At 52.4% G+C, this 22955-nt stretch overlaps 1 protein-coding gene across 1 annotated transcript in view; it reads right to left on the reverse strand.

Annotated features, from left to right (window-relative positions):
• Nucleotides 1–6477: 6477 nt before the first annotated feature.
• Nucleotides 6478–22955, reverse strand: part of CTNNBL1 (catenin beta like 1) — a 148584-nt gene continuing 132106 nt past the window's right edge. Inside the window, exons 14-15 of the mRNA XM_080924946.1 lie at nt 13016–13226; nt 6478–6630 (exon numbers count right to left, since the gene is read on the reverse strand). Of these exons, the coding sequence (XP_080781072.1) occupies nt 6542–6630; nt 13016–13226 (300 nt within the window). The 3' untranslated portion in view covers nt 6478–6541. The remainder of the gene's footprint in view (nt 6631–13015; nt 13227–22955) is intronic.

Raw genomic sequence — 22955 nt, forward strand, 5'->3', positions numbered from 1 at the left:
TGGGACGCTGATGGGTGAACAGAGATCTGTCCTTGTGCCCGGTGCCAGCTCAGGCTGGAGAGGAAGGTGACCAAGAGACAGCAGATGAGGGTTGGTATGACAGTATAACATGGCTCAGCGCTGCACATGGGTTTGCTCCACATGGGCCAGCCCATTCACTGCCCACCGTGAGCACACCGAGCAGAGTGCAGATGGGGAAACTGAGGCTCAGGGTGCGGGTTGAAAGAACTTGCTCAGGATCACACAGCTAGGGAGTGGCAGGGCTGAAATTTGGAAGGACTGGCCAGCGCAGGCCCCGTGTTGTGTGGTCACTGCCCAGGTGGCCACCTACAGACCCTGGGTGGCCCTTTGGACGGCACCTCCTCCTTGCAGAACCTGTCCTCTGGCTCCCAGAGGGCTGAGGTGAGACAAGGAATGAAGACATCTGGCGGGGCTGTGGATGTCATCTAAGGGGCCCGATGACTGGACGCCCAGGCAGGATGCCAGCTGGGCACGCTCACTTGGCTAGGCTTTCTGGCCCTACAGCTCCTGGCAGTGGGGACAACAGAGACCAGAGGATCCCTGCCCAGCATCACAAGGAGAGCTTTGTGACCTTGTGCAAATCCTTGACTTCTCTGTTCGTGCTTCATTTGTGAAGCTGGTGAGGAGCCTTGTAAGACATCACTGGGCTCAGAGATGTGCTTCCGTCTGTGGCCTGCGGCTCACGGACGTTCTGCTAGTGTTTCCTGTCACTCGGAATGTTCCCGTCCCAGTCCTTAAACTCCGGGTTTAAGGCTGGACGTAGTGATTCACACTTGTAATACCAGAGAGGCCGAGGCAGGAGATTTGCTGTAAATTTGAGGCTACCTACCCTGGGTTACAGAGTGTCAGACTGTCTCAGCCTTCCATTATTGATGACTCAGACTAGGGAAAAACACAACCCCCAGCCCCAGCACACATGAGAACAAGGGAAAAAGGGCTACTTAGAGACCCAGGTGTGTAGCTGGCTCACACTCCTGGGCCTCAGTGTTTGCATCTGCTAAATGGGTCAGTCAGTCATGAATCAGGGAAATGGCACTTGATAAGGGCTTGGCCCAGTGAATATTTAGCTGGTATTAAAAAGTGCAGCAATTATATGGCTGCTTGGGTGCTGGGTGTGCTAATTTGGGGTGACCTTAGCATAGCCAAGTGCTCTGTTGGGGTTCTATTTACTCACTTGGAAAGCTCAATGCCCCAAAGTGGGGCTTCGCTTGCTCTGAGGTTCCAGGAACTCCTTTGTGTGGAAAGCAGCTACCCCTGAACTTAGCTCAAGTGGACTAGAGGGGAAGGTTGCAGGGTTCTAGTGTCACAGAGAGACTGTTAGTGACAAGCCACACGTCCCTGCCTCCTGTGGCCCCATGCTTGTTTGGGTGTGGGAAGGGCCAGTGTCCCGAGGCCAGGCTGGGCATGCACGTGTGGAACACTGGGCTCAGACAGGCAGGGCCTGGGGTAGGTGGGTGGATTTATGGCAGCCAGGCTGTCCCCTGCAGCGCCTGCTACTAATGAAATTTTATGCCAGGTGGAAATGATGGGACTCGGCAGCCTTAAAAGCACTTCTATTTATTCATTAAAGATATTTATACACTGAGCCAGACTCCACCGCCCCACCTGACTCTTGCTGGCCCAGGAAATGGCTCCCAGGCCTCTTGGCCGGGGATGCCTCTGGGCAGGCCCTCTGGTGCAGAGCCTGACTGGTTCACTCTCCATCTTGCTACCCCGATCTTCAATGGCGGCCCCTGTGGCTCATAACACCAGGGCCTCTTCACTGGTCCAGGTGACACAGCACGGCCTCCCTAGGGCTCCCCAGAGCTCGGTTTGAAAGTCAGGTCCTCCCACCCCACCCTGTCCTCCAAGCTCAGGACTCCTGTCCTCTGTTTGCTGCTCTGGCCTGGATCCCTGTGGCTCCTGCCTCTCCCTGAGTCCTGCCACTCTGGCCTCTTTGGCACTTTCTGGACAAAGATGTGAAAGGTTCTGCTCAGGTTCTGAAGGGACGGTCACACAGAGGCCTTCCTAGAGCACTAAGCCTGACCACTCCCTCATTCCTCAGTCCTCCTCTGTGTGCCTTACTTGTTCTTTTGACTCTCAGAAATTGTCCTGTGCATTTGTTTACAAGTTTACTGACTTCCGGTTTGTCTTTGGAGGTCAAAGCTCCCTCAAAGTAGGGATAATAACTGCTTTGTTCCCATGTGCTATCTGGAAGCTGGTCCAAAAGGTGGGGAAGACACCTGGGTACCATGGGGGGGGGACTCACAAAGCTAGCTAGCCCCTTAGTGAGACCCCATGGTGAGCAGGTTCTCAGGAGGCTGGGCTGAGCTCCTGGGTTTCCATGGATATGCTAAATGGAGGGTGTGCTCAGGCTCAGGGCCTGGCTTCTTTCTACCTACTTGCCTAGGTCCAAGAAAGCAAAGGACAGTCTGGGCTGACCAAGACTGGAGCTGCTCTTCCTTAGACCCTGTCCTAGTGCCTTTGTGAGGCTGTCTCTTGCCTGGGGGGGGTCAGAGTTCAGCTTCCTGGGTGCAGTTGGCTGTATCTCTTCTTTCTGTGGAGATTGGAAGGGCCACAGGTAGAGGAGACAAGGCTTGACCAGGTGCAAGCTACAAGGCAGGGCCCAGCCTTTCTCAACTCCTCTTTCATGGGGCTTGTGGGGACCGACAGGGGCTACAGCTGCCAGTGGGAAGGGGCTGTCCTGGAACCTCCTGACGCCTCCCTATGGCTCTGCTTCCGGTATGTTCTACACTACCTTCTTTACTTTTCCTTCCTTCATGTGGGGACTGTGGCTCGAGGACCAGGGACACGGGTGGCTAGATTGTATTCTCAGCTCTGCCCTTTGGACCAAGGTGGCTCCAGGTCAGGTTGAAATGTGGTTAGTGATAATACACTGGCCTCAGGGAGGAATGTAACGAAGGCCTGTAGCTTGTAGAGAGATTCTGGGGCCTCCAGCTAAACCACACATTCTGCAAAGACATTCTAAAATCCTGGAGTGACTCACAAGAGAGATGCCAGCCAAATGCCCCCGGAACCCCACTGACCCGGAGCCACCTGTTCCCTAAGCAGGAGGACATAGGACATGTCCACACAGGTGACAATGACAAATGCCCTCTCCTCTTTGACTTTGCCACTCTCCTTTAGAATTTAAACAGACCTGTGGAATGACGGTCAACATGTTCACACACTGGTGCCTTAGCCAAAGATCAGCAATAAGCAATGTGCCCATTAACTCGGCAGCTACATCAGGGCCCAGCTCTGTAATGAAGCTCAGCTGTTGGAGCGGGCAAGCGTGCCGTGTGGCAGATGTCAAATGGAGAGCAAGAGGTGGAACAAGATGAGCCCATCCTGGATGGAGCTGGAGGGGATGCCTGGTTTAGTCAGCAGGGGCTGCTTCCTGGGAGGGGCTGAGTGGTCAGGAATACATCTGGAGGGAAGATTCGTGCAGGGTATACTTACGTGCCTTCATAAGCCTCTGCCAAGGGCATGTGTCAGCTAATCAAGAGAAAGGTGAGTGGGAGAATCTTGCTCTTTTTTCTGGCACCAATAACTGAGACCCACCGCTGTGATCTAACCAGTTTCCATGTGCACCAAAGAACACGGCAGATTGAAAATGTGGGCCTGCCTTTACCTCTGCTGCTGGGTAAGAAATCTCATCAAGAAGTCTTGCCTCTAGGAAAACGAGTCTTGTCTCCCTGCTGACACTAAATTGAGGCTTGTGGTAACAGCAGAAGGTGCCACCTGGGCACTGGTACTTACTGTGGGTGACTGAGGGATGCCTTCTAGCCCCTGACAACAGCCCCTCACAGGAAGGAATTCACCCTGCATGCAAATCTCTCAGGTTCACCCTTCTTGCTGCCACTAGATTCAGCCTGTGAAGGAGGCGGACGTGACCTTTCCCTCAGGAATTTCTAGCTAAGATTTCGTAGACCAAGAGCTGTTGGACTGGAATGCAGAGCTCAGAACCAAGGACAAAAGAGGATGGCCTTCTCGGGGGGCCCAGGGAGTCCTCCCAGGGTGGGGTGGGCACACACTGCTCTGTGAAGCAGATGGCATCTTAGTCAGCTGTGAGTAGCCTCAGGAGCTGGCACCACAGCCCAGGAGCCCAGAGTTCCTGGTTAGCAGAAAGACATGGGTCCAAGCTGCACTTAAAGGTCTCAGCTTTATGGAGTTACGATCAGGATAGAGTAATTCAGTAATCGTGTCCTGTTGGTCGAAGTCCCTGAAACTGCACTTTCCTGTCCCCATAGGAACTAGACTTTGTACTTCCCCTCCCCCTATACCTATCAGAAAGGGCCCACTTATCGCCTGTGAAACACGCTCATTTCAGAGACAGAGGGAGCCGAGCTCTGACTTACTTTGGAGGAAGGACTTTTGGGGCATAAAGGATCTCAGGCAGCTTTTACTAGGCGTGCAGGCAGGTGGAGGGGGCCGCTGACAGAGGACTGGTGTCTGGAGATCCATGGAGCTTGGCCCCCTGAGCTGCCTACCTGCATATGGGCGAGAAGCTCGAGACTGGACAGCGCTGTCCAAACACTGGGAAGATGGTTGGGCCGCAGGAGCAAGGGAGCCTCCTTATGCAGCATTTCAGAATTAAAATGTAACTCGGATACCATGTCCAAGTGTTACCTGGCTATAAAAACCAGCTCTAGCCTGAGAAGCTGGTGATCCCATAGGTCACCTGTACACACGCTCTGTTCTACGGGCTCACTAAAGCACGCATCGATAGAGACAACAGTCTGAGACTGAAACCATGCCAGCCAGTGCTTGGAGACTGGGGGATACAGCAGAGGGACCAGATACACCTCGGTTTAAATCTGGGTTGTGGTTTCACCGGTCACAGGACCTGAGCCCCGTGTAACCCTGATACCTCGACCTTAGTATTAGCTTCCCACAGCTGGGGATAGCCAGGCCAACAGGGCTCCTGCAGAGAGAAATATGGGCACCAAGCAGGTGCAGTGTATGTGTGCATGTGTGTGTGTGTGTGTAGCTCTGATGGCCACAGAGGTGATGTAAGCTGATGCTTCTGCCGCACTGCTGGGATGATTCTCAGTACACGATGGGATACACCCTCTCCATAGCCTTCCAGAGCTGACATACATCAGGGCCGGCTCTGCCTGTGCTGCCAGTGCTGGGCATGTCATGGATGCTCCCGGACACCAAGTGTGCAGGCGGCCGATGCCTGATCCCTTGGGGCTCAGCAAGTAGCAAGAAGCATTGTGTAGCACCAGGACCCATAGGCCCTTGCAAGGGTGCGCCATTACTTGCAGCTTATTTGTAATCAGGACTCATGGGTTTCCCCTTCTGCTCCACACCACTTGGCACATGAGGACTCTCCTCTGAGGACGGCTGTGATGTTGGCGGGGTGGTGGTGAGATGTCATTTCACCTCAGCCAGGAGGAAAGACCACACTTCCCAAGCCACAGCCACACACGATGGAAGGAAGTCAGGATCAAAGGCTGCCTACCACATCTGTCACCATGGGCTCTTTATTCCCATGAGCACTAGGGTTCTGTCAGCCTGCTCTGGGGATGTCACAAGAGGTCAAAAGCACATATCCAATGGGTCACACTTGAGGATAAGGTCAGGGCCACCTGCTGACCTTACCCACACCTCTGAGCCCTATGCTTAGGAGCTTAAACCTCTCAGGAACCTAAAACACCAGCACCAGGGCCACACAAGATTATCATTATTATGATTATTGTTATTAATATTATTAACTTTTTTTTTTTTTGAGACAAGGTTTCTCTGTGTGGTCCTGGCTGTCCTGGAATTTGCTCTGTAGACCAGGTTAGCTTTGAACTCAGAGATCTGCCTGCCTTTGCGTCCCAAGTGCTGGGATTAAAGGCACGCACCACCATACCCATCCAAGAATAAAATCTTATGGTTGCAAACGGTAACGTTCAAATTCCCACAAGTGTTCTGACAATTCTAGAGAAGCAGATCAAGCTGAGGGTAGACGGTTTCGCAGCCCCTTCCCTTAACAGCCTTACTAGACACAACCTCATCATTTGCTTTGTCCTCTGAGAATGTACAACTCAGTGCATCAGTGTGCTCACATACTGGCCACGACAAACGACCGAGTGTCTCACTGCCCTGTGAGAAAACCACGTACCCTCTGACCGTTTCTCGCCTCCACTCCCTGGCTCCTGAGCTCCAAGCAGCTACAGCTCTGTGTTTTTCTACGGACCTGCCAATCGAGGCATTTCAAACCAGAAGCCTTGGGACTGCAATGGACTGGGACTGCTGTGGGGGCAACCCCTGTGCCCTGCAGCCCCACAGCCTGTTCAGACGGCTGTGCACTAACAGCTCCTACCACCCACACCAGGCGCTCCTGTCACCCCCGGCCTGTCTGACCTTCCTTGGTATGCCTGTGCTCACTGGGGAGGAGTTCGGACAGGGTTGGCGGGAAGCTTGCGCATACAATGTCAGCCCCAGGATACCAAAACTAGCTTTAATTTGTTCAAGCCATACAACTGTAAAAATGGTTTCCAGGAGGGAGCCTGGGGTCTGCGGCTGTCACACTCTGCCTAGCATTCTAGAAGTTCTCCAACAAGCCCAGGATGCGCTTCTGCTCGGCCTCTCGGAACTCAGCGCTCCGGCCATCTCCAATGTTCTCTGCGTACTCTAGAGAAAAAGGACAGGACAGGGTGAGTTAGGCTGGACCATGTATGTGGTCCCCTGAACTGTGTCTCTCCACACTGCTCCCAAATCTTCATTTGCAACAAGGAGCCTGAGGCTTCTGAGCCTGTGGTGGCAGGTATAGCTGTGATTTGGAGGCTCTGTGGGAAGGGTCTGACTCACCTTCCCACCCCATGTCTGTATCTTTCATGCCGTCACTCAACACAAACCTAGTGGGCATTAACGTGTCTGCACATCTGCATCCCTCATCCGTCCATGCTGTGGCCCCACCCCCTGTATGAATGGGATGTGATGTGACTCTCACGGGTCTCTGGGGACAATAAGAGCCTTCTGTTCTGCCACATGGGGATAGACAACATTCTTGGCTTGTCTCTCTCTCATACAGCAAAGACCAACTTTGATCTTGGATGTCCCAGCCTCCAGAACATTAAGAAAATAAATCTTTCTTTATAATAAAGTGTCCTGCCTCAGACATTTTGTTATAGTAGCACAAACTGGCAATGTATGCTCTGCTCTAGTTTGTGCTTTGCAGTGTGGGGACAAGTCAACAGCATGGAATCATGGGAAAACATCCTGGAAATGTAAGGATTGAAGCCCATTCTGCTGCTGAAATAGGAAACCCCGGGGGTGTGTCTCAGTGCTAGACTACTTGGCTGCCATGAGCAAGGCCCTGCATTCAGTCCCTAGTACATCAAGAAGAAGGTTTGCTTCCGCAATGCCTACTTTTCAGTGAGAGTAAGAAACGAGATGTAAACAAAAATACACGGTGGCTGCCAGGAACTGTGGGAGGGAGGCTTTCAGAGGACCAGAGAGATCAGTGGAGGACTGTCCAGGGCTGGGGTGTCGAACAGCACATCCTGCTTGGGTGTTGAGCTCTGGGGGCGTTAACTTAGGCTCACATCCTCTCCTGTCCCAGTGTGACCATTCTGTTTCAATTCTCAATGGCTGTTCCGAGTTACTTCTCTGGAGGGATCTCATCCCAGATGCAGAGCACAGAGAGCAAGTCTGTGTGATACCCTCTGCTGAGCTGTCACTGCCAAGGCTGAGAATGCCCTGTGCCCATGGCCACTTTAGCAGGTTTCTCAATCAGGCTGTGGTAGGGAAGGCAAGGCTGGCTGATGAGACACACTCTGGGAACGTTGACACTTACTGGTGTCTGGTTCTACAGATGTGGACAAACCACAGGCAGGTGGAAGGGCCAGTCCTGCTCAGAGAAGCACCCAAGGATGTGAAGAATTAGAAGGCGACTTGCCTAAGTGTGGCTTTCGGGGAATTTACCCAGAATCAACAGTGGAAAGAAATAGGGGTGAGGCTGGTCCCCAAAGTGTCATTCAGCAACCAAAGTAATACTTGTGTGCTCCTAACCACCAGGGAAAATCTGCTCGCGCTTCCCAAAGCTGTTCTATAGGGCAGGCCTGGGTGCACGGCTGGGCTGAAGGGCCTCCGTGGCTGGAACAGGGGTGGGGTGGCTGGGCACTTGAGAGCAGTTCTCAGAAAACACATGCAAGCCAAGGGCAGGGACTGGGCAGAGACCCACAGGGAACATCCCCAGAGCAGGCTCCCCACCATCTCCTACAGCCTCCACCTTTGTTTCTGGAGTGCTGGTTAGAGCAGATCTTGGTGCTGGCTACTGCCGGTTGTTTCAGCTGCTGCAGCAGTTGATAAATATTGAACAGATTCCTCCCAGAGGTCTTGGGGAGAGTTCTCTCTGTGTGTGAAAGGAAGAGGAGGGATGCTGGCTGAAGGGAGCACTCTGGCATAGGGAAGAGAGTGATGGAGGACCAGGGAAAGGGAAGGGAAGGAGGGGTGGGCTAGAAAGAGGGAGACATCACCGCCCTTTCTACCTTCACAGCATTTGAAAGGCTCTTAGAATAAGGGCTTTGATGGAGTTCCAACCCAGGCAGCAGTGCTGAACACATAAATATTAAAGCAAACTTTAGACAGCAGGTTTACCACACAGACATGGAATACAAGCTGTTCTGTTTATGTTGAGAGGGAGAGGGAGGGTGTGGGGAGGGCAAAGAGAAAGCTGTTTTCCAGGCAGGGGTCTGGACCAGTGCGTGCAGCTTACTCAGAGCTCCTTATGAGATGCAGGATGGAGGAGGGAGGGATGGGCAGGCCAGCATCTCCATACTGAAGACCTCACTGACACACACCAAACACAGGACACAAGCTGCTAAGGCGGGGCTCTCAGGTTCATAGTGCCTGCTTGACAACAATGGGGTTGGCGTCACGCTTTAGAAGGACATTTTGCCGGGCCAGGGGAACTTATTAAGGATACCTTCTGAGAAAGGAAATCGCTGTTGGCGCTGATGGGCCACGTGGCCACTTTAGCTGGCTGGTAAAGCCCCACTTGTCACTGTCTGGAGGCTGCTGCCAGCCCCAGGCCAAGGAAGAAAGGGCCCCATGTACTGAGCACATTCTCGCACACTTCAGCCTTCAACAGGCAGCGGGTGACACGGGCACGGGTGGCACCGCTTGACTCCGGTAGTCTTGGTACCCGTATGTGCTCAGAGGTCATTCTGCATTCTAGGGCTGCTGGACGACCACAGGTAACACATAATAAAAGTGTGGCTAAGCCTGGCCTAGTGTCATGGGCCTGTAATCGCGGCTGCTCAGGAGGCTGAGGCAGGAGGATCACAAGTTCAAGGTCTGCTGGGGCTACAGAGGGAGACCCTCTCTCAAAAAATAAAACAAAAAGAAAGCAAAACAAACCTCTAAAACCAAGACAACAAAGTCCAAGAAGGGTGGCTAAGAGCATGTGTGTGTTGTATGTGTGTCAGTGAGGTACTGTTCTTCCTTTGCTGGATTTCTGTCGGAGAAGCCACTTTGGTACACAGCTCACTCTGGTGAACATGCCCTGCTCTGTGGCAGGTGTCAAGGGTGGAGGCAGGAAGCCACCACCATCCTGAGGAGCCCACGGGGGGACCGGCCTGTCTCAGTTCCTACAAGGTCCTGTGGTCTTCAGGTCTGTCCGCCTGTTTGGGGCTGGCTGGACCAGGGAGCGCCGAGTAAGCAGTCTGCAGAAAGCAGGGCTTTAATGAGCCATCAATTATTCCGGTGCTCTTGGCACCCCCAACAGAAGAGGAGGGGGAAACCATGAAAAAGGGGACTAAAAGCCCTGGGAGAGTCCCCTGCTGGGCCTGCCTCATCAGCGGTTTCCTGCGACCTCAAGGGATACATCAGCTGTCATCCTGCCAGCAAAACTTAGGAAATATGTAGGCCATAAAATCAAAGAAAGAAGCTCTCATCTAATTAGTGTGTTAAAAAAAAAAAAAAAAAGGAAGCCACCCAAACTGAAAAACAAAATTAAAATCAAAGAGGACAGAGTGATGAGCTGGTGTTCTTTATGAGGCTTTGTTTCTTCACTCAGTTCCATGGTGATGGGTAGGGGAGAGGCAGGGATGAGAGGAGAGCAGGGCAGCTTCGTGTTTTTACTGCCTGTCCTTTAATCTCAACACTGACCTCATATTGCCAAGTGACAGGCCCTGAGGGTCCTTCTGCACCCGGTAAGGGGTGGGGTCATAGATAGGGTCCAGGCTCTGGATCACAGGGCACAGAGGTTTCCCCGCCATGTAAGGGGCAGGGCGGCCTGCAGGAGGGGCTGAGACCCTTTTATTATAAAGGCCAGCACCATGCTGCAGGCCTTCTTGATGAGGTAATGTGGTGTCCAGTTCCCTGCTGTAACTACCGTCAACCGCACACCAATGGCTTCAAATATCCAAACCATCTCCTGTGATCTCTAGTGCGGTGTCTACAGGCTGCTGGCAAACGAGGTGATGTTACTACACGTATCCCACGCTTGCTATGAACCCAAAGAATTCATAACCTGCCACAATACCACTGCTTCATCTGCTGGGATCTGGTCCAGATCCCCGATGCCTGCTCCTCTGCTTGGACATGCTTGGGTCGCTTACTGCCCGTCTGCCTGTCTGCTGCCCCTTAGCTCCACGTTTACAACTCTTAGGTGGCACTTAGTACGCTATGTCTGTGATCAGCAAGGCGAAGGAACACACTCTCTCTCCTGCACTAGAGGCAGATCTGGGCCAGAGCAGTATCCACCGAGTGACTGAAATGCAACGGACCCATCTGCATCCTCCGTGAGGGTAGGTACTGGGGACACTGCATCGCTAGCACCTAAAGAGCCAGGAGGAATCCTAGGAGACATCATCACCATTATGGAGGAGGGCTTGGATAAGCAGTGTTCAAACACTGTTGGGGTCCTATTATAAGCCACTGCCCCAGGAATTAGGAGACATGGCGAATGAGTCAGCAACGTGGTGCTTCCATTTTAATGTGAGACAGATCAAATGAGTAAACAAACACATAAATAAAGACAATTACTGACTGTGATGAAGGGCTTGGGAGGAATACAGATGGAGAGGAGTGGTAGATTCAACACAGCAGCAGGAGGCAGGAGGGCGGGACTTCCTGCAGGGCTAGCTGTGGTCACTGCTAGAGAACTGGGCTTGGAAGGAGGGTGTGGGGTCTGGTCAGAGGTGGGGGAAGGAAGCCATAGCAGAGAGCAGCTGCCCAGACCCTCGGTGAAGAATGCTGTCAGCACCTTGGGTGAGCCAGCACAGAGGGTGGCAGAGGCTGGCTTGAACGGGATGTTTTGAATGACCTAAGGTGTACACAGAGCAGTTCAGAAAGGAAAATATCTACCTACTATGTTTCAAGCTGCTACCAACACGTTTCCCTTCCTAAAAGCTTGCTGTTTTGACTAAAGGGATGGAGGTGTGGGGAGAAGCCTGGAAGCAAAACAGCAGAGCCGAGGGTGGTCAAAAGCTCTAAATGAGCATGTAGGCACTGGAAGTAAATGGTACTTACAGGCTGGGGATGCAGTCACCCCCCGTTCCCCCAGAGGAAGCTGGCTCATACTAGTGAATTCTGAGACTGAAGGGAACACCCAGGGTCCCCCACAGGGTCAGGGCCACCCCACCTTCTCTTCGGAGAGGAGCAGATGCTAAGGCCTCAGAACAACTGTCCATCATCAGAATGGACACCGTGGGTGCCGGGCCTGCAGCCTGGCAGGGCTGCACCAAGCATATGGCTCCCAGCCCCGCGCCTTCACTCACACTGTTCTTTCCTCTTGGAATGTCGCCGCCTGAGCCCCCAGACCAGCTTCATGTCACTTCTCTTTCAAGGCCTCCCACAGGCCTTCAGCTGAGCCTCACTGATGGCAGCGACAAGCGTAATTACTTAATGTTTTATGACCACCATTTATTGAGCTTATTGAGATTGGAACAGTCCTCATCAACCGGCACAGCCACCTCCTGCACCCCACGGTATACAAAGCCTGGGTCTCCTCCTGAGGTAACACAGCCATCGCAGAGCCTGGAGGCACAGCTGGAGCTGGTCCCACACCTTCATCTTCCTTCCCCTTACCTGGAAGGAGCCATGAGCAACTGAGATGCAAAACCTCAGTCAATGTAGCCCAGCTGCTTACGAAAGCAGTGCAGGTCATTCCAGGAGGAAGACTGGCTGTGCCCTACCAACCCGACCCAGGACTGTGTCATCATCCTGGACATCTAAGCCCATCATGTCCCAGTCAGTGTGGGACACTAGTGGCCTATGTTGCTCCTGCAGCCCGAGCTCAGTATAGACAGTCTGCCTGTGACTGAGGCTCAATGGCTGACCAGAAGCCGCTCTGGAGCTACTCTAGCCTGGTTGGGTCCAGAAAAAGACCCTGGAGCACTGGGGAGATGTCCTCGAGAATGAAAAAGAAGAAAAGCTCACTTGGAATGGTCAGCAGCACCTCAGAGCCTGCAGAACCACAGTGGCTTCTAGTCCTGTCCTCGTTCTCGGAGCTACTCTGTGGTCAAGAACCATGTCCTTATTTTGTGCTCTGTTGTGGTTTTAGTGTGAGAGTGTAATGTGTGAGTACCTTTCTGTGTGTGAGTGCATGCTTGTATATATATGTAGAGGCCACAGGTTAAAGTTGGGCGCCTTTCTCAATGAACCTGAACTGATGAGTTCAGCTGGACTGTCTGGCCAGCAGGCTCCAGGCTCCTCCCGGCCCCACCTGCTGACGTGTGCCAGGCCTTGCACATGGGTGGAGGGGATCTGAACTCAAGTCCTCGTGCTATGTGAGGCAAGCACTTTATTGGCTGAGCCACCTCCCCACGCTATGTGCGTTTTAGAAGCCCTCGGACTTCGTATCTGTGTGTTTGGGTTGTGATGCTAGAAGGGGAGAGACAGGCGACAGGTTCACTGTCTGTGCTCTACGCAGATGACATGGCACAGCGAAGTGCAGAGGAACTTGTGCTTTCTGTCCAGAACATTTGAGGTACCAGTTGCTGGGGACACTCATGGGAGCCAGCGAGCCTGAGTGGTCCTTAGAGATACAACCCAGCCGCACCCAACTCACCCTTGATGATGTGCCTGACGATCTTGATGGAACTGCCACGCATGCTCAGGATCTGGTGAACCCGCTGGCGAATCTGGGGGACATTGGCATTGCAGATCTCCGCCATGATGTAGCAGATGTGCTGCAGGATGAAGAGCCCGGCGTCCAGGCGCCGCAGGTAGAACTCGTCCTCCATGTCGTTGTCTATGATCTCCCCACGTCGCACTATGTCCTGGAAGCAAACACTGGGTAAGGGTGGGTTGCACTCCGAGAGGCAAAGGATGAGTCTGCAGTCTGGTCACACTACACAAAGACGCACTACTTAGCGGGGAGAGCCCTCGTCCCTCTGTCCAGAAGCATCTCCCTGGTATGCCTGCCTCATGGACAAGCTCAAAGCTCAGATTTCCTTTCTGATGACCTGGGGCCAAGACGACCCCACTCATCTGCATCTACCCCAGGAAAGATGAAGAGAAACAGCAAGTATCTGCTTTCATCGTTTTTAAAATGTAGGGGTTTCATTTTGTTTTGATTTTCCGAGACAGGGTCCCTATATTCTGGATCTCACTGTGTAGACCAGGCTGGCCCTGAACTCAGAGTTCCACCCGCTTTTGCCTCCCAATTCCTGGGATTAGAGGTATATGCCATCACGTCTGGTTAAAACTTAGTTTGCTTTAGAAAATGCTTAACTGGAGGCTGAGGAGAGGCTTGGTGGGTAAAGTGCCTCTGGCAGCTAAGGAAGATGCTAGCACGTGGGTGGACACTTGGAACCAGGGCTGGGGCACGGCTGCAGACACAGGAGGAGCTCTGGAGCCCACTGGCCAGCTAGTCTAACCTGGTTTAGGGAGAGGCCATGTTTCAGAGAGTGATGTGGGAGACATGTGGACCTCTGACCTCTACACACACATGTGCACACATGCAAATGCACTCGCAGACACATATTAAAACAGAAATTAAACAGTAAAAAGTGTGTGACATGCCACACTTGTAGACGAGGACAAGGCACAGGACTGACGTGTATGAACCACATAAAGGGAACGAGTACACAGCCATCATGTCTGCGTGTCTGTCCATTCTTTATGGAATCCTCTGGTCTACCTCCACCCTCCTTCCCACCCCTCCCCTCTTCCCCACAGCTTCTGAGTCTGCCCGTCTCTCCTCTCCAGGGAATGAGCTACTCAGCCTACCCACTCTTGGCGTGACTTCGCTGCAGGGCACTCCTCCATTCTCCATCACAAGAACTAGCCCCTTTCTCCCCGGCCACCCAGTGTCCAGAGAACAGCACTGGCATATGTGTCCCCTAGCTTGTTATATCTGCGACAAGATACAACTGCCCCACTGTTTCTCAGTCCGTCGTCCCTCTACACTCTGAAGTGATGACAGGCTCCCCAAGACCCGCCAGACCGTCTGCACCCTCTTCCTTTGCGGCCAGTTCTTATTTTAATAAAGCCTCCGCAAACGGAACAGGCTTAGAGACACCATGCACACACCATAGCCCCCCATGCACGGCCTGTGACACAGCAGTTCCTACTGACCACCCCTCCCCCACGCTGTGGCAAAGCAGCACGGACTGCTGGGAGAATTCTCGCCCCCGACATGGACCCTGAATGTCCCTCAAGTCCATACTGTTTTTAAGCAACCTCTGCTACAAAGCCTTCCTTGATCATTTAGGGTTACTGCCTGTTCCTTCCTCCAAACCCCATGACCTCTCCCCATGCACCTCCGCCACAGACACTGTGGTCATGTATGCGGAGAGCTGACTTCAGGGTGAATGTGATAAAAAGGCTGCTTCGCTGAGGGCCAGTCTAAAACGCAGGCTCTGGGCTCTCACTTGTGATGACAATGGCCCATTTCCTAATTCCCTGGCTATTTTTATGGCCATGGCTCCTTCTGACATCACAGGCTCCTATCACTGTGGGAGCCCTGGGGACACTAGAACTGTAAGGCTTAGGCATGGCCGTCAATCTCCAGCAGGAGCCCTTCAGAGACCACTTAGTCGCAGACAATGCACTTTTTTATTTACCCGGGGGGCCAACCTGCAGCACCGAAGGGCTACTTTTCATCTCGTCCCTAAAGGCCTGTCTACAAGGCAGAGGGCTGCAAGCTGCCCTGCCAGGGGATCACCACCAGGAATCCTCAGCCTCACGTCGCCAACTTCTCGGTAATTGTTAATGCTGACGTCACAGTTTTGTGCTCGAGAGCCTCATTCTCATTCAGATCCTAACTTCCTGCTCTGTGGGGAGGCCCAGGAATCATTCACAAAAGCACCCCGGTGCCCATACTGTGCATTTCTACCTCACCATAGAGTTTAAGGTCTTATTATACACACATCTCCTTAGGAGCAAAATTAAAGGGGAGAGGGAAGGGATTATTAATCCCACTGCACAAATCGGAAACCAAGGTACTCGAAGGTGAGATTGCTCATTATTCATAATTGCCTGTTAACAGAATACAGACTCCCTGAGGAGGGGGACACTTGTCCACCTCTCTGTGGAGAAGAGTAACAGTGGACGCCTCAGGACCTGGCCTTAGTAGATATCTAGGAGCAAGAAATATTACCCTAAGGCAGAGAAGACAGGAAGAAAAACAGACAAGGAGGAGGAACGGGAAGGAAGGAGGCTTCTGGAGGGACTGGAATCCCCAATCCACACCTAACTGCGCCGGTTGAGCTGGGACTGCAAAGGCTCTCACAGTGTAAGGAGCTTACCACAGGAGCGACCGTTCTGAAGACAGCACAGATACAGGGCATGTGCCCTGCATGAATCCTGCAGGACCTAGAGGCCGGACAAGACCTGAGGCAACTGGGAGAGGCTGTGCCTCTGAGCTGGAATCTGACGGACAGGACATTCTAGACACAAGAACAGGGGATTTCTGTGATTCTGGTGAGGCCAGCCTGGTCTATACAATGAGACCCTTTCTCAAAACACAAAACAAAAACCAGCCTACTACAAAATGAACGATTAGAAACAGTGGTGAGGAGAGGCCAGCCTGCTGGGCCTGGGGGAGCAGAATGGTGGAGTGCCAGCATGGATAGGGCAGAGGGAGGGAGCAGGGGAGTGGCTTGGTTTGTGACCTCCCAGTAACCATCAGCTCACATTAGTTCTAACAGATTATTATGGGATAGGAACAGTGGTCGCTGCTCGATCATCCCCCACAGAAGGGAGCAGCCGAGCCCCTGGAGGTGCCTCTTGGTGTCAGGCACTCTCTTACACACCATGGTAGACCAGCTCAAGAAGGGCTACCACCCAAGGCCAGGCTGGCAGCTCTGGGATGCAGACCAGCAGGCACTGAGTTGAGAAGAACAAACAGACATGATACAGAGCCCAGGGCTCCACCAAGAGGCTGGGCCAGCTGCTTGTGTTCCTCTCAGTGGCCCGGTGCCTCAACTTACTTCCTGACACTTACCCTACAACCTGACTTTTTACCTGGACGAGACACTATGTCCCCAGACTCCTCCATGCTGCTCTGTAGAAGAGCGACACAGACAAGCTCCACCTGTCCCCCGCTCTCTTTCCTGAAAGTGCAGGTCTGGGAGAAGACAACAGCACTTCTCTGGGAAGGGAACCGCCATCACTGACTGTGCCGAGCCAGGCTGGCTTCCCAAGCCCGGCGTCCACACTAGCAGTTTCAGAAGTACCACAGAACGTGTCGTGCCATGAGCCCGAGATTTTGGGATGGCACCTCTAGCTGGTTACAGTTCTGGGCTGTGGGTTTGGGGACACAGAACACAAGCATGTCCTTACTGCTGAAGGGGAAACAACAACAACAACAACAACAACACAGTTTCTACGTCACTCAGATAGGAAGCAAGTAAGGTTGGGCCCGGTTCTTTCTTGCTCCTCCCCCCTGCTCTGTTCTGTTCGCAAAGGATTCAGAACAGCAAGCCCCTGTCTTTCTCTACCCTTGGCCTTGCTATGTGGGCACAGGTAACTTATGGCTGATAAATGAACTTCCAACTCCTTTTCTTGATTTTCCAAGACACTGATTCCAAGATAAGAACTTGATGTGTTTAGCCAGCATCTTGATGCCATGAAGTCAACATCTGACAGACACTTCAAGGCTGCCTGAGACTCCCAAATGACTGTCACACAGCACAGCCCAAGCTGTACAGCTGTGTCTAGGAAATACAGAAACTTAAGGATTTAAAATGTCCACTGTGAGCTTCTCCATCCAATTTCTTTCCTGGTGAACGGATCCCGTAGCGATGCAGGGTCTCAGGCATGCCAATGACTTTGCTCTAAGGACACACAAGCAAACCCATAGGCAGTCGAGATACACTGAACAAAGCCCTCCGGCAGGTGGGGCACATTTCAAGAATGACTGGACAGGGACCAGAGCGCAGCGAGCGCCTTTGCAGTCTACCCTGCAGCCCAGCCTTCCCTTAGCACATTGGCACAGGTGCTAAGCTAACAGATCACCCTGGGCTCAGATACCTTCCTACCCAGGTGTCAGGGTTCCTGCCTGTCTGAGGCTGTGTGGGTGGATTTAGGCTGATGGGTTGTGGTGATCCGGGAGCCAGTTCAAGAAATGCCTGGTGCTGGAGCCAAACATTAACACCCAAGCAGGGCATGGCAACTAACCATTCAGATCACCCTCCCATAAGTAAATTAAACCTCCCTACAACAAACACACAGAGCCTGGGTCTGCCACTGCACTGGGCAGATAATTCACAAACAACCTGGGTATGCAAATCAAGTGCTCTTCTGCGAGCCTGTTAGAGAGACATTCCAAGAGTCCGGGTGCACTTGCCACCCCGTTTACCAAGTGTACACATGCACTGGACTGCACATGGAGTTTCAAAGCCTTCCGCATGGAGGTGAAAGTGACTGCCCTCTGTCCTGTGTGGTCCCTGCTGGGTACGGGCAGCAGGTTTCACCTTCAGATTCTGGGGGTGGGGTGGGGTAGGGATTCTGAGACACATCACGTGACCATTGCAGCCCTTCCTTCAGTGGGGCAGTCCAGCACGCTTCCCTGGTGCCACGCCTTTTCGTTAGTCTGTTCCCTTCCAGCAGAAGGGACAGTTTCTTGAGCCAGGCTGCCCTGGATGAACATGTCCTCCTCTGAACCCCAAGAAGTAAGAGCTGACTAAATCCACACACTGGCCTCCAAGCCTGTACGCCCTTTCATGGCATAAAAGAGAAAACGTCTCAGTAACACGAACCCACTCCAGCATCAGGAGATGAACGCCTGGGCACTGTCCTTCAGTTATATGGGATGCAGTGTAAACCGGGTGCTTTAGACATAGGGATTATTGGCCTGCCTTTCTCCCAGTGAAGACGACACTTAGAAATGAGAGGAGGGACCAGAAACTGAGGACAATCCTCGGCTACACGGCAGTTTAATGCTAGGCTGGCACACATGAGGCCGTGTGAAAGCCTGGTGGGTGGGGGAGGAGAGACTAGCGCTAGATCAGAAGATTCCACATTCAGTTTGGGAGACAGAGTGAGCAGACACCCTGCTAGGCTTTGTTTTGTTCACTCTGTACACGAGGGCTGGGATAAAATCTTAGATGGTAATTGAGCGAACGGTACACTGTAAGTGGAACAGATTGCAGTCCCCAGCAGCATAAGCCTGTCGGAGGGTTGCTAAAATAAACAGATTCATCGCCAAAGACACCACGGAGGGGAATGTGGAGCGTCAAGGTGCTATTACTGCAGGCTGGTGGGCTCTCTCAGTGCATCTCCACTTTAAATGTTAATCTGTCTTTGGAAACACAAGCAAACCACCAGTTTCCCTTGCCTGTCTGGTCACAAGCCCTTGGAGTGCTCTGAGGATGGCATTTCTAATCTGCCCTGACAGGTAGTAAGCCGTCTCTGGCTGAGGGAAGGGGACCTCATAAAGAGGTGGCTGTGAACCACATGTAGCCTCAACTGGCAGTGGTAACTGGAGACAAGAGGGATGTAAATGCCCCAAACAAAGGCCTCTAAATCAGGGTGTGGATCACAGAAGCTGAGGCTGGGAAGCAGTCTAGGAATCTGGGGTCAGGTGCATGCCTAACAGACCAGGGCTCTCAGGCCAGGGCCCCAGTCATAGGGAAGAGGCTGACGACACACAGTACACACACGTGTGTGTGTGTGTGTGTGTGTGTGTGTGTGTGTGTGTGCCAGGTTCCCTCAAACAGCCTCACTCCTCCTACAACAAAGGGCACTTCCTACTGTGTGTGTGGCAGAGCTGGTGCTGAACCCTGCCTAAACCAGGCTCCTTGGTTCTGTGGTGCCTTCTTTCCCCTAAAAACTAATAAGCAAACAAACCCCCAAATACCCAACTGCTCATTTTGCCAACCAGTACTGAGAAGCAGAGTTCCCACCAGAGCAGGTATTATCAGAAAATTCTATTGGGAGAGAGAGTATAAGCAAACTCTACCAGTGAGGACTCCACTGGTTTGGAGGAGAGATGGACCACCACGCAGCCCAGAGCCACTTGTGACAATTCTGACGACCAGCCTCCTCTCTGAAGCCGGGGAGTGTCCATGCTTGGGCCCCACAGTGCAATGTCAGCGTTCTTCCACTCACACTCCCCCCGGGGAGCGAAGCCACGCAAGGAGTTCAAGGGAGGTGTGGTGTGATCCAAAGGCTGGAGGCAGAGCCAGAGCCTGTGACCAAGTCTCCCATCTCCATCCCAAGCTGTGCTGCAGATGAGCTTAGATACCAAGGAGAAGCTCCGGGCATCCTCAGGGATGGATTTCGCTAAGAACTGAGGGAAAGTAATACTACTGCAGCTGCTACACACACACACACACACACACACACACACACACACACACACACACTCACTCACTCACTCACTCATACATCCAATGACTGTCTACACACCTAAGTCCTGAAGGCTTCCAAGGGGCAACCAGAGGAAGCAAAGGAAGCACAGAAGAGATGGTGCAGATACCATGGGCAAGTGTCCAGCAGGTGTTTTAGCCTTGGATCTGAGATTCTCTGGGTAAGGGTGAGAAAGACCCGCAGGGCACACTCATAGAGCTAAGGAGACTGGTTAGGGGCTGCTGGGTGAAAGTTAAGGAAGTGGCTATGGTCACCTGAGGTGCAGCCCATGGCAGTGATGAGATGGGAGCCACAGCAGGTGGCTTGTCTGGTGGATATGTGGCACGAAGCAGCAGGTGGCTTCCAGGGCCCTAGGGTGTTCACATGGAACCCATGATTTGGGTTTGCACTCAATGAGCCATAAGAGCCTATAAGAGGCATCCAGGAGCACTCTATACACGGGAGGCCCTGGCACAGCCTTGACCCTCAAAAAACCCTACAACAGGTCTGGGAGTTGGCAGGGAGGTGAGAGTGAGCATTCAGGTTCAGAAAGGGAAAAGGCAGTGCACGCTGGAAGGCAAGCCCAGAGGTGCAGATCCCCAACTCAGACCCATGGACTTCTCTTCCAGTGACTGATTGGAAATGACTGTCAGAGAAGCAGGAGACACCAAAGGGGCTGTGACTGAAACCGTGGACATCCACAGAGGGAAGCTGGAGGCAGAAGACACCATGAAGCCCTCCCCTCTCCCACTAGCTTCTGCTGACAGACTCCCTGGCTGAGAAGTCTGAGGCACTGGTTTAAAGATGAGTGGAGAGAAACTCTCAGCAGGATGCACTCTCTTTTCTAAAGACTGCTTTGCCAGCTCCTCGCACAGTCAGAAGAACAGTGGAAGCCAGATCTCTCCCTGGTGCTCAGGGTCACGCACCCCACACGCTCATCTACCCTGCACCCCGTTCTGGATGCTGAAGAAACAGCCAGTCTGCTTAAGATATCAAGTCCTGTGGATACTGTTTCATTACAGAGTCCATCTTTTTCTTTGCAGGATAAAGCCTGCAATGATTTAACTGTGGCAAAATTAGCATGCAATTTGTAAGTCATTACGGTGCGAAGTATGTGGTGAGAACACTTTATTGAATAAACCTGCTGAGTATAATTTTCCCAGGAACTAAGAAAGAAAAGCTTCTCTCTAAGGTTCTCCTCCCTCTTTTAGAAATCCCTGCCAGCACCTATCTAATTATGACTTGCTTCTGAAGGCAGCTTCTGTACTCTGAACCCACAGGGATCCTGGTCTTTTCTGGGCTGCAGCCTGTTTGGGGAGCCCAGTGAAATCTGCTGAGACAAGCACCCTGGATATTTACTCCTCACGAGGGCTGCTGCTGAAGAGTTGGAAGCATTACACGGCCTTTAAAAGTTCAGATCTTGTTAACCAGGAGCCCCTGGGGTGTGCCCAGCTCCACTCTGGATCTCAAGGATACGAGTACAGCTGGAACCAGCCCAAGGCATGGACAACACGCTGCCAGCTACACACTGTTGTAGTGATATAGTATGAACTGGAAGTACATAAATAACCCAGTGCTGGAGGTGTCCCATACATGCTTCTAAGCGCATGTGTTTCCTGAGCGCAGAACTGGCGATGCTGCTCGACAGGAGAGCATCTGCCGGCTGTGAAAGGCCCTGGCTTCCATTCCTAACCGCAAGCAACAAAACAAGACCCACCACCAACCAAAAGCTATGATATTGCTGCAGTTACATTAGAATCTACTTGTGTGGACTTAAGTATTTTCAATGAGAGGGGTTGTTGTTTGTAAACTAAGCATTACAGGCAGAAATGAAAGTTACGAACAATGTGGAGGTAGTGAGAGCCCTTCATTCTTACACCCAGGGCAGACAATGAGCTTCCTCAAGGATCAGTCCCTTCCTCAGGCTCAGGGTGAAAACTCTTAAGAGACCATGCTGGGGCAGTGGTGGCTGTGCACACCTTTAGTCCCAGCAATGGGGAGACAGAGGCAGGTGGATCTCTGTGAGTTCAAGGCCAGACTGTTCTACAGAGTGAGTTCCAGGACAGCCAGAGCAACACAAAAAGAAACCTTGTCAAACAACAACAACAACAAAAAGCCAACAACAAACAAACAAACAAAAAACAACCAACCAACCACCCAACCACAAGAAAGACAGGCACAAGGAGGCAAACAAACACACTGCCTACCAGCTATGGAGGGATGGGCTTATGCCAGGGACCAGTAGTTCTCTCAGGAAGACGCGTACATAATGAGATCTGACCTTGGGACCCTGCAGGAGGTGTAGGGAGGCAGACACTGAACTCTGGGGGTCAACAGAGAAACGAAGCAAAGGCTCTCTGTCTGCCCCCTGTGCTGGGTGTAGCATTGCTTCTGCGGCACTACTATCTACCCGATTTCTCCAAGCATAAAAAGTCAAACACCTTAAACACAAACAGGCCAGGGCAGGGAGGCTGTGTCCTGAACAGAGAGCCAGGGAAAAGCCTGGCTCTGAGCCCAGCTCCCTGGCTGGAGACTGAAAAGCCCCATCCCTACTTGATGCGCATGTGGAAGAATCAGGGTTGCTAGGGTGGCTTGAGCTGCCCTCTGAATCCCTGGCCCTCCTCAGCAGCACACACCATACTTGGGTTTCTAGTTGGCACTGTCTTTGGTCAGTGCCTGGTCCAGCACTTGGCCCAGAACAGGAGTCTGATCAACATTTGCCAAGTGACTGGATTCTCTCCATTGAATCTTGGTCAAGTGAAAGCCACATGGAAATGCACTGCACTCAGAGAAATGGAGGTTTTCGGGCAAAGGTTAGGTTTAGAGACACTGAAAAGCCAACATCTAACTCTGTCATCAAGAGTGGGTATCCTTGCAGGCTCAGTAAAATATTAGACACTCATTTCTTACTGATGTGAGGGTCGCTGTCATCCAATGCCTTAGAAAGTGTCTACATCAGCAATGTTTTCGGAGTTCCCACTTGGTGGTAGAATGTACTGCGAGTGGGAGACCACTGTTCGTGACAACAGGAGGAAGGGGTAAAAGGGAGGCTGTGTTGCTCTGTGACACAACATCCTTGGGGTGGCTTCATCTGCCAAGATAGCCCAAGTGCTGGCAGCAGATGCCTCTCACCAATGTGCCCCTCCTGCCTTGGCTCTCGGAGTAGCATGAGGCTGCTGAGCACTAATAGCATTGGAATGTTTGCCCAGCAA

This window comes from Micromys minutus, assembly GCF_963924665.1.
Source record: "Micromys minutus genome assembly, chromosome: 11".
Lineage (NCBI taxonomy): Eukaryota > Metazoa > Chordata > Mammalia > Rodentia > Muridae > Micromys > Micromys minutus.